At 42.3% G+C, this 12,188-nt stretch overlaps 1 protein-coding gene across 1 annotated transcript in view; it reads left to right on the plus strand.

Moving 5' to 3' along the window:
* The first annotated feature begins 313 nt into the window (after positions 1–313).
* MDN1 (midasin AAA ATPase 1) overlaps positions 314–12,188 on the plus strand; it is a 152,735-nt gene continuing 140,860 nt past the window's right edge. The window contains exons 1-2 of the mRNA XM_065888608.1: positions 314–415; positions 8,253–8,479. Of these exons, the coding sequence (XP_065744680.1) occupies positions 314–415; positions 8,253–8,479 (329 nt within the window). The remainder of the gene's footprint in view (positions 416–8,252; positions 8,480–12,188) is intronic.

The following is a 12,188-nucleotide window of genomic DNA, read 5'->3' on the forward strand; positions in this document are numbered from 1 at the left end:
TTGCCTCGGCTTTAAAAGCCATTTCTGCTCGGATTCCCCAGCGGGAGTTGACCGGATAGGGACGCCCGCGTTTCCGGTGCCGAGGGGGCGGGGTCTGCGTCGTAAGCCGGCGCCGTCGCAGGCTGGTGACGCAGTGCGCCGCGTGCTCCTCCCACGTGTGCTGCAGCGCTCAGCGTGTCCGTGGAGAAGCGGCGGTTGTTTTCTCTGGGGGCGTAGTTGGTGGCAGCTCCGGCGCGGGGACCTCAGCGGCTTGGGGGCTCTGAGCGCGAAGCAGGGAGCGTCGGTGGCCGTCTGGGGCTGAGGGCCCGCGGTCATGGAGCACCTCTTGCTGGAGGTGGCGGCCGCGCCTCTGCGGTTAATCGCTGCCAAGAACGAGAAGAGCCGCAGCGAGCTGGGCAGGTTCTTGGTCAAGCAGGTAAGAGAAGGAACGAGAGTGAAAGCGCCCGGCCGCCCCCGCCATCCCCTGGCGCGTGCCCCATGGCCCTGCGCGGAGACGCAGGGGACAGGAAAGCGGCGTCTTGTCACTCTGGCCCGCTCCCCAGGGCTGGCCCGTGGCGGAGGCGTCCTCGCGCCTTTGAGGAGCCAGGAAGGAGCCTTTTGTTATTCTCGGGGGGAGAGCCTTGCCTTCCCCTCTCCACCGACTTACCCCCTTGCAGCGCCCTGACTGCGTGCGGCAGACGTGGCCTTCGGAGAGAAATGTGGGTGGTTTTTCTGTAACTGAGGTTGCGTGTCTGCCCTTTTGACATGTGTATTATCTAAGTGTGGCGAGTCTAGCTACCCCTGTTAGCTTGGGTGAATGTTTCCTGTCTGCCCAGTCCCAACTTTTCGGCCCAATGATAAGCATTGATTGTGTTCCTGCTCTGCCTAGCACACAGTGTGGCACTTTGAGGAGACATAAATTCGTTAAGGTCTCTGTCCACAGGGAATTGAGCGTCTATCTTTAGAGACCGTTCATAAACACGGAAAACAACTGATGGACAAAGCGAGACATTGAGTGCATAATTTCTAAGCCATGGAATTATGAATTGGTTTTCAGGGAAATGGGTGCTCTGGCCTTTTAAGAGCGATCTCTCGTTTACCACCAGCTGTCTTGAGTTTTTTCACTTGGCATTTTAACTTTGTGTTTTGTGCTCCCCCCCCAATGTCTGTTAGCTTCTTTTTTTACATTAATTATTATTATTTTTTGGCTGCTTTGGGTCTTCGTTGCTGTGCGTGGGCTTTCCCTAGTTGCGGCGAGCGGGGGATATTCTTCGTTGCGGTGCGCGAGCTTCTTATTGTGGTGGCTTCTCGTTGCGGAGCACGGGCTCTAGGCACACGGGCTTCAGTAATTGTGGCACGTGGGCTCAGTAGTTATGGCTCGCGGGCTCCAGAGCGCAGGCTCAGTAGTTGTGGCGCACGGGCTTAGTTGCTCCGCGGCATGTGGGATCTTCCTGGACCAGGGCTCAAACCCGTGTCCCTTGCATTGGCAGGCGGATTCTTAACCACTGCGCCACCAGGGAAGTCCTGTTAGCTTCTTGAGAGTAGAAAAAATTTTTTTTCGAATTCCAGTATGTAGACCGTATATATCCTATTGTTTAGGAAACAACAGCAGTATTTTGTGTCTGGAGTAGCTGGGAACTAGCATGAGAGGCATTTCTGTTTGGTGACAACAAATGAACGTGTATAGCAAAGGGGAGGGAGCAGTGGAAGATAGGCCTGGGATAGTTATCTGGCTTGTGATTCCCCCAGGGAAGGGAATCACTAACATAAATGGAGAGGTCTAGGAAAGAAAACAGATTTTTGGTGGGCTGGACTAAGGAAAGAGATGATCAGTTTGTATGAGGTGAGCTTGTGGTGACAGGCTCATGAATTATGTATTGTGGCTAGAAGTATTTTTCTGTAAGTGGGCTTGCATTTTAGAACAGAGGTTCTGAAGCTGGGGCTTATGGACCGTGGACAATAGGGGATTTATTTATGATTCTCCACTGTAATTGGATATAAAATTGGTGCTTATGTATTGGGAGTAAAATGAGAAAAGTGGTTTGTAGCCGTTTTTAAGAGAATCTGATATTTTGAAGTGTGAACCACTCAGGTAGATTCTGAGACTATATAATGATGCTAAGGAACTTAAAAGCTACTTGAAAGTTTAGTTGAATTAAGGAGATAGGGACACCTGTGCTTCCCCTTTCTTTGTCTCACGTTCTCTCTCAGATTTTATCCAATCTGAGAGATGTTTTTCAGGTGTGTTCCTTTCCATTTTCAGTAATAGTTTCAAGCCTTTCGTTCAGAGAAGAGTTGATTGTGTTGTCATTCTGTTTTTCTTCTATTTTGGGAAGCAAAATAATTTTTACTGGAAAGCAAAGGTTTTTTTTGTTTTTTTTTTTTCCAAGCCACGCAGCCTGTGGGATCTTAGTTCTCCAGCCAGGGATTGAACCCAGGCCCCCTCTGCAGTGAAAGCACGGAGTCCTAACGACTCTACTGCCAGGGAAGTCCCAGCAAAGTTTTTGAAACATTACTTCTCATGGAGCTTGGGATCTGAAGTAAGAATTTTTTAGGATTGTGCTTCCTTTTTTTTTTTTCTTTATCTCAGCTGGTGACACCACTGTCTCTCTATCCAGTCCCTTTTCACTCCTTTTCTTCACATATAGCCAAGTCCTCCTGATTTTCCTTACTCAGTATTGGATCTGTTCCTTTCGCTTCCTCCCTACTATCTCTACCATCCTACAGTTCTGACTCTTAATTGCACCGTGGGGGTGTTCTTTCCACCACCGCCAAGCAAGTCTCAGACACCAGCTGGTGTCCTATAGTTAACTCAATTCTGACACTGTTTATCTGCAGAAAGCATCATATTCTTCAGGGTAAAGGCTCAGCCCTAAAAGACTTCTCCCACCTGCAACATACACACCGGTTGTCACCTGTGCTTCTGATCAACTGGCTGTAAATTGGAGGTTCCAATGACCTCTTCCTTGGGTTTGATTAATTTGCTAGAGTGGCTCACAGAACTCAGAGAAATGTTTTACTTATTAGGACAACCAACCCTGAAGCTCTCTGAACCATGTTCTTTTGGGTTTTTATGGAGGCTTCCTTACATTGGCACAGTTGATTAAATCTCTGGCCGTTGGTGATTGAACTCTCCATCTTTAGCCCGTCTGCCCTCCTGGGAGGGCACAGAACTGAAAGTTCCAATACTCTAATCACATGATTGGTTCTCCTGGCAACCAGCTCCCATCTTAGTGGCTTTCCACAATTCACTGCATTAACATAACAAGACACCTTTATCTCTCTCTCTCTCTCATCACAGGAAGTTCCAGGGGTTTTAGGAACTCGGCCAGGAATAGGGTCGAAGACCCGATTTGTATTTCTTATAAATCACAGAGTCACACCTTACCTCTTTGATCACTGTTTATGTTGAGGAAGAGCACAGTGCTTAAGAGCATGCGTGGGTACTGGGGCTGAAGTACGGCTGAAGATCAAATCCATTCTCTCTCTCTTTTTCTTGTTTTGTTTTGTTTTTTGGCCGCTCGGTTTGCGGGACCTTAGTTCCCTGACCAGGGATCGAACCTGCACTGCCTGCAGTGGAAGTTTGGAGTCTTAACCACTGGACCGCCAGGGAAGTCCCTCTGTTCTCTTATTTAACTGCCTTTGGGTCCTCCCACAAGTTGCTCAACTCTCCTGAGTCTCAGTTTCTTGATATGATATGTATTACATATGGTAGCCGCTAAATAGTTACAGAGAGTAGTTAAAAGCAGGGACTCTGGAGCCAGATTCTGTGACATGGATTCCTGTTTCTGCTCCTAGCTTTGTGACCTTACCCCTTTTTTATTTTTCAGTTTCCTTATCTGTAAAATGGGGATAATTTTACCTACTTATGTGTTGCTATGAGGATTAGATGCCTAGAATATAGTAAGTGTTGTCTATAAAACGGGTTGCTGTTATTATTGCTACAAATAAGATTGTTGTGAGATCTAGATAATGCATTTGAGGAGTTTACCACAGTGCCTGACCCATAGTAAGTAATCAATACATATGAGCTATAATTATAATTTTTTAAAGACAGCTTTGGCATGTAATTCACATACCATATAATTCATCCATTTAAGTGTACAGTTCAGTGGTTTTCGCTCTGTTCACACATATATGCAGCTGTCACCACAGTCCATTTTGGAACACTTGTTACTTCAAAAAGAAGCCCCTGTTCCCTTTAGCTATTATCTCCCATCCGTATTCTGGTCACTTAATATAAATTATCATTAATAAGACAAATCTGAATCTATTGCCATTCTGCCTAAGAGCTCCCCACTATCTCCAGAATTAAAATCCAAGCTTTCTAAAATGGTATATGAAATACTGCTTTTTTTTAATTTTTAAAGAAACTATTTTCTGTCCATCATATTTCCATTTTCTTTTTGAAAATTTTTTTTTTCTTACCCTGTCTGGTTCTCAACTGGGGGCAATTTTGCTTTCTAGAGCAAACCTAGAGATGTTTTTTGGTTGTCACAACTTGTGATGGGGGTGTGCTGTAGGCATCTAGAGTGTAGAGGCCTGGGGTGCTGCTGAACACCCTCCAGTGCACAGGGTAGCCTTCACAACAAGGAAATTATCCAGCCCCAAATGTCAGGAGTGCAAAATTAAGAAAGAAACCCTAAATATATGTATACCGAATAACAGAATGTCAAAATGCATGAATCAAAAAGTGACAGAAAAGGAAAAATAGAGAAACTCAAAATTATAATTGGAGACTTTTAACACTCTAGCCTTGGTCACTGATAGTACAAATACAGAAGATCGGTAAGGATATAGAAGGCTTGAACACCATCAACAAACCTGACCTAACTGGCATTTATAGAATGCTGTGTCCAGTAATTGCAGAATACATACTCTGCACATCTGGAATGTTCACCAAGATAGATCATAAGATGGGCCATTAAACAAGTCTCAACAAATTTAGGAGAGTTGAAATCATACAAGGCATATTCAGTTACCCCAATGAGATTAAATTAGGGGGGAAAACCCTCAAAATGATGCTGGGAAAAATCCCTAAATGTTAGAGATTAAATAAGAAGATTAAAAGAAACTGATGGCTAAAGAAGAAATCACTAGGAGAATCAGAAAATATTTTAAACTGTATGATAGCTTAAACAGTTTGTGGGTCGCAGACAACAACAATTAGAAGGAAATTCATAACATTTAGAGGGAAATTTATAACATTAAGTTCTTACATTTGGAAAAAATGGTTTGAAATTAGTGATATTTCTTAAGCTTCCACCTTAGGAAATTAGGAAAAGAAGAGCAAATTAAACGCAAAATAAATAGAAGGAAGAAAATAATAAAGATAACAGTGGAAACGAATGAAATAGAAAATGGACAAACAATATAGCAAACCAGTAAAACCAGAAATTGATTCTTTGAAAAGATTGACCAAGAATAAAAGGGAAAAATCCAAGCTATTAGGAATGAAAGAAGGCCACCATTACAGAGTTTGAAAAGAATAAAAAAATAAGTAACTAATATGAAAAATTTTATGCCAATAAATTAGACAATTTAGATGACAGGAGCATTCATAGAATATAAATTACCAAAGTTCACTCAAGAAATAGACAAAAACAAGATAGGAATAGAGCAAAACTTCCTCAAGCTGTTAGAGAGGATCTACAAACACCATCATAGTTAATAAAGGAGCAACCCGATTTAAAAACGGGTAAAAGATTTGAATAAATACGTCACAAAAGAAGATAAATGAATGGCTATTAAATACTTCATACCATATACCACTCCACCTCCGCTAGAATGGCTAAAATTAAGACCGATAATACTATGTGTTGGTGAAGTTATGTAGCAGCTGAAGCGCTCAGATATTGCTGGTGGGGATGTGAAATGGTGCAGATACTCTGGAAGACAACTTCTGTTAAACATTGAAAAATTTCTTAAAATTTATTTGTTATATTTATTTATTTTTGGTTGCATTGGGTCTTTGTTGCTGTGCGCGGGCTTTCTCTAGTTGCGGCGAGCGGGAGCTACTCTTCCTTGTGGTGCATGGGCTTCTCATTGAGGCGGCTTCTCTTCTAGGCGTGTGGGGTTCAGTAGTTGTGGCATGCGGGCTCAGTAGTTGTGGCTCGCGAGCTCTAAAGGGCAGGCTCAGTAGTTGTGGTGCATGGGCTTAGTTGCTCCATGGCATGCGGGATATTCCCAGACAAGGGCTTGAAATTGTGTCCCCTGCATTGGCAGGAGGATTCTTCACCACTGCGCCACCAGGGAAGCCCTAAAAATTTTTTTTCTTAAGTTAAAAATAAAAGTTTAGGGAAGAACCTAGGGATAAGACAGGAATAGAGGCGCAGACCTACTGGAGAACGGACTTGAGGATATGGGGAGGGGGAAGGGTGAGTTTTGACAGGGCGAGAGAGAGTCATGGACATATACACACTAACAAACGTAGTAAGGTAGATAGCTAGGGGGAAGCAGCCGCAAGGCACAGGGATTTTAGCTCGGGGCTTTGGGACAGCCTGGAGGGGTGGGATGGGGAGAGTGGGAGGGAGGGAGATGCAAGAGGGAAGACACATGGGAGCATATGTATATGTATAGCTGATTCACTTTGTTATAAAGCAGAAACTAACACACCATTGTAAAGCAATTATACCCCAATAAAGATGTTAAAAAAAAAAAAAAGTTTAGGGAATTCCGTGGTGGTCCAGTGGTTAGGACTCTGCTTTCACTGCCGAGGGCCCGGGTTGATCGCTCATTGGGTAACTAGGATCCTGCAAGCCATGCGGCGGGATGGCCAAAGTGTATTATCAAGTTGAGCATACAGTTATTGTGTGACCCAGCAATCTCACTCTTTGGTAATAAAAAGATTAAGAGGAACGAAAATATGGGTGGTGGAGAAATTGGGAACTTGGGATTAACAGATACACACTACTATATATAAAATAGATAAATAACAAGGACCTACCCTATAGCACAGAGAACTATATTCAATATGTTGTAATAAACCTATAGTGGAAAAGAATCTGAAAAAGAATATATACATATGTATGTATATATATGTATAACTGAGCCACTTTGCTGTACACTTGAAACATTGTAAATCAACTATACTTCGCTAAAAAAAAAAAAAAAAGTAATGAAGGATTTCCCTGGTGGTCCAGTGGTTAAGACTCCGTGCTTCCACTGGAGGGGCCTCGGGTTAGATCCCTGGTCAGGGAACTAAGATCCCACACGCTGTGCAGCGTGGCCAAAAACCAAAAAAAGACAGAGGAATGAACATATGTCCATCAGTCTCTTGTACATGAATGTTGATGGTAGCTTTATTGATGATAGCTGAAAACAGTGCAAATATCTATTAACATTTGAAAGGATAAACAAGTTGTGGTATGCTCATATGGTGAAACACTAGTAAGTAATAAAATGGAATAAATTATTAACACTACCTACAAGTACAACTTTGGAACTTTGGAAAAAATTATTATATTTTTGAATATGGTATTTAGGTTGTGCCCAAGCTGTACTCTTACAGATAACCATTTAGTGTCAAAGTCTTTAGGCTATAAATTCATAGCCTTGGGCTTGCTGGGTCAGGGGTATACGCCTCAGGCAATTTAAAACCACTGTCACGTTGCCCAGCAGCAAGGGTTGTGCGGACTTGCATACACACAAGCAATATGAGACCTTTTACATACTTTTCAGTTTTTCTTTTTATGCTTATGGACATACTGAGCCCAGGCATTAGAATTCTGTGGTTTATTTCATCTTGCATATCAAAGTGTGGCTGTCTGCTTTGGATCTATCTTGTTTATTTATTAAAATCTGAAGCCTTCATGGGGATATATCATCATTCATTTCCAGGAACTGATTTCTTTATTCTTTCCTCAAGAGAGTTGGCAGTTTTGCATACTAACTGCACTTTATTTTTTTCTCATTTAATTCCTGTTTTCCTCCAAGACAAAGGTGTTGGGGGAAACACTGGATTCCCTGGAAACTGTTATGACTCTGAAACATTACTTTTCAAGGAAGCTGAAGCTATCTAGCATTTTACATGGAATCCTGGTGTCAGTCCTTTTACCTCAAACCCCAGTGGACTGAAACTTATTTGTAACAGCATTTACATTCAATTAACTAATCCTCTATTGCCAAAAAAAAACCCCACCATGTTTTATAAGATAAATTCAGTTGTGAAGTCTGGCAATTAGATAGTTTGATTTTAAGCCAGGACTCTGTTCTCCTGTAGCAGTAGAAATGAAAATCATTTACGTAGAAATTTTGTTTTGCCTTTCTCTCAGGTGTGGACACCTCAAGATCGCCAGTGTATCTTGAGTACCTTAGCACAGTTACTTCTGGATAAGGACTGTACTGTGCTGGTTGGCCGCCAGCTGCGCCCTCTCCTTTTGGATTTGCTGGAAAGGAATGCTGAAGCCATTAAAGCTGGGGGCCAAGTCAACCATGACTTACACGAAAGGCTCTGTGTGTCGATGAGCAGACTCATTGGTAACCATCCTGACGTCCTCCCGTGAGTAACAGTTTTATTCTTCACATTTCTCCTTGAGGTGGTAGAACCTACTCTCTCCTGGGAAGTAAGGAGGAGTCTGAGCTGAGATGAAGAGAAAAGGGGAAATTCAGAAAGGGGAGAGAGGAGTGGTACTATTTTATAAAAATAATCACAGCAGAAGCCATTTATCCAGCTCAGTTTAGTGACCATTTACTAGGTTTTAAGTCTTGACCATCAAGACCGGTCTGGAAAATATAACCAAGATATCTCCCTGCCCTCAAGGATTCTGTCACGTGGCAAGACATGCATATAAGCAGATCTAAATGAGTTTTAGCTGAGGCTCTTACAGCATCCATTTCAGATGGGTGAGATTCCTGCTTGCTGGAACAGCTGAAGTGAGTGGGTTACAAGAGCTCTAGTGTCCCTTCCAATTTTCTGTAAATCTATCTACATCCAAAATGTGATAAGAAGTTGTATTAGAACTGGATTCTAATGCATTTTTCTTTTGACCTGCTCTCTTTCCAACTTGGGCTGCTTCACCCCTCAGGCAACCTCGTGGTCCCCCACTCCCACGAGGTCACCCCAATAATGCTCAACTTAGTGCGGACGCCCAGTCGGCATAGCACCCTGCAGCCCAGAACTCCTGGCCCGAGCCATCCTCCTGCCTTAGCCTCCTGAGTAGCTGGGGCTATAGGCATGTGCCGCTGCACCAGGCTTTCTCAAAATGATAGGTTTGTGTGGAATAGTCAAAAGAGGCAGCTAAATGAGTGTCAGGGGTTTTTCAATTAAGAAGATAAAGGACTTTAACTCTAAACATGAATAATGTTCTGTGTACTTAAAGGAGCATCTTTTAAAAATAATTAATTAATTGATTGATTTTGGCCGTGTTGGGTCTTCATCGCTGCGTGCAGGCTTTCTCTAGTTGCGGCGAGCGGGGACTACTCTTCGTTGTGGTGCGTGGGTTTCTCATCCTGGTGGCTTCTCTTGTTGCGGAGCACGGGCTCTAGGCACGCGGGCTTCAGTAGTTGTGGCACGTGGGCTCTAGAGCGCAGGCTCAGTAGTTGGCGGTGCTCGGGCTTAGTTGCTCCGCAGCATGTGGGATCTTCCTGGACCAGGGCTTGAACCCGTCTTGCCTGCCCTGACAGGCTGATTCTTAACCACTGCACCACCAGGGAAGCCCCAAAGTGCTATTTTTGAAAAATCATCTAGTTCTGTTCCTAACTTTCCATTCTTGTGTTCCCGGATTTCTTCAGCTGTAGCTTTGTAGATGGTTTCAGATGGTTAATACTACATTATGTGTTGATTTTTTTTTTCCCCTTAGTGTTCTCTCAGGAGTGTAACCTTACTTTTAAGTTCTGATTGTACTTTACTCTTATATTTTGCATCTTTTAGTTCTTTGCTCTTTTAGTTTGCTCCCCCTTTCTTGTTTCTCCCCTCTCCCTGGTCCTTGCGAGTCCCTTTAACACACTGTCCTTTCACGCAAATCTTGTGGAAACTGCCTTTCATTAATGATGAGTACTACAGCAACCACTCTCGCATTTTATTGGCATTGTCTCCAACCCTCAGAGGTTAGGTGTTATTCCCATTTTCCAGATGAGGAGACTGAGGCTCAGAGATGCTAAGTAACTTGCCCAAAGTCCCTTTGCTAGAAAGTGGCAGAGCTGGAATTCAGTCCTAGGTTAGCTGCTTCCAAAGCCCATGCTCTTTTTTCTATTTTGTGGTGCTGCCCACTCATCCTGTTTGAGCCGTTCATATATTTGTTGACTGATTTACACAGAACTTGATCTGAACAGCATGTTATAGCTAATGATTATATTTCTACTCCCAGGAAGGAAAGAATACAGCAGTCCCCCTTTATCTGTCGTTTCGTTTCCCGTGGTTGCAGTTACCTGAAGTCAATCATACCCCAAAAAATTAAATGGAAAATTCCAGAAATAAACAGTTCATAAGTTTTAAGTTGCATGCTGTTCTGAGTAGTATAATGAAATCTTGTGCTGTCCTGCCCGGGATGAGTCATCTCGTTCTCTAGCATATCCATGCTGTATTTGCTACCTACCCACTAGTCACTTAGTAACCATCTGTGTTGTGGTATTAAAGTGCTTGTGTTCAAGTAACCTTTATTTTACTTAATAATGGCCCCAAAGCACAGGAGTAGTGTTGCTGACAATTTGGATATTCTGTGCCTGATTTATAAATTAAACTTTATCATAAGCATGTATGTATAGGAAAAAAGTGTGTATAGAGTTCAGTACTATCCGTGGTGACAGGCATCCACTCCGGGTCTTGGAACCCATCCCCCGTGGATAAGGGGGAACTATGGTAATCACCTAAGTTCCTTTGGGTTGTACTGGGTTAATTTCTTGGCTTCAATTTCGCATTTGCTGTCAGTTTGTCCTGGACGTGTGGATCCACATCAGTGCTATGTCTTTGATTGGGAAGAGCATTAATAGGTGGGCCTATTAATGGTCTTTTGTGAACAATAGCAGGTGGAATGCTATGGTAGAGCATGCTTCATGTGTAAAGTGCTGTATATATATGTACAATCATGCTGAAATCAGGCTGGCATAGAGTGGAATGAGGGACCAAAAGTAGTTATGCTTTTATAAACCTCTGCTTCAAAACTGTGTCCAGGAATGTTGTAAGGGTAACACACATTTAATTTTAGACTTTTTTCCCCCTTCAAGAATTATTTTACTTATTCTGGCGGCATTCTTCTGAGGAGAACATCCTCTTTTAATTACAAAAGCAATATGTTCAGGTAACACTCAATAATACAGAATCCTAAAAAGCAAAAAGTCCTCTCCACCCTGAAATCCTACTCTCCAGAGATAACTGCTATGTTTGGTATGTTTCCTCCCAAATCCCTTTTCTTTTTCTTACTCTTGCACCCATCTGAGAGTGTGCACACTGATATATTTATGTGCACACATTTAAAAATTAGCTTTATTGAGTTGTAGTTTATATACCACATAAGTGTACAATTCAGTGGTTTTTAGTATATTCACAGGTATGTGCAACCGTCCCCACAGCAAATTTTAGAACATTTGTGCACATAGTTTCAAAATCAAATTTTAATAAAATCTAAACAGACTTTTGACTATATACTAATTTTAATAAAAACATAATTTTTAACTTGCATCTTGTTTTTAAATTTAGTCACATATGGACATCTTTGCATCAGTAAATAAAGTTGTTTTAAAAGTTGTGTAGTATTTTACCACTTATCCGTTTGTTGGGCAGTTAGGTTGTTTTTGAATTTTTGATGTATAATGTGACATTGAACATCCTTGGATATGAAAATCTGTGGATCTGCCGTGGGAGTTAGGAGTGTGGATTTTGGAACAGAATGGTGGTATTTTAGTAATAACACATATTTATACAGGCTTTAGAGTATTTAAGTAAGTAGATAAACATTATCTTTTTAATCTTTGTACTGTGACATATTCAGGCACTCTTAGTCCCATTTCAAATCTTTAGAGGGATTAACTAAGTTAACTAAGTTGTTCTAAGTGTCAGAGCCAGAACTGGACCACAGGTCTTACCTCTAGATGCTGAGTTGCCCAAGTAAGTGGCTGATCCAAGATTAGACGTTTAACTGGATAGTGTTCCTTGTTGCATTTTAGACCTTACAACTCTTCGTTTTATCCCAGGAAAGAGACCATTCTCCATAGACTTCGAATATTCTCCAGGGAAAAATCTGATCATGTTATTCTCTGCCTAAGTACGCTTT

The sequence above is a fragment of the Phocoena phocoena genome, chromosome 12 (genome assembly GCF_963924675.1).
Source record: "Phocoena phocoena chromosome 12, mPhoPho1.1, whole genome shotgun sequence".
Classification (NCBI taxonomy): Eukaryota; Metazoa; Chordata; class Mammalia; order Artiodactyla; family Phocoenidae; genus Phocoena; species Phocoena phocoena.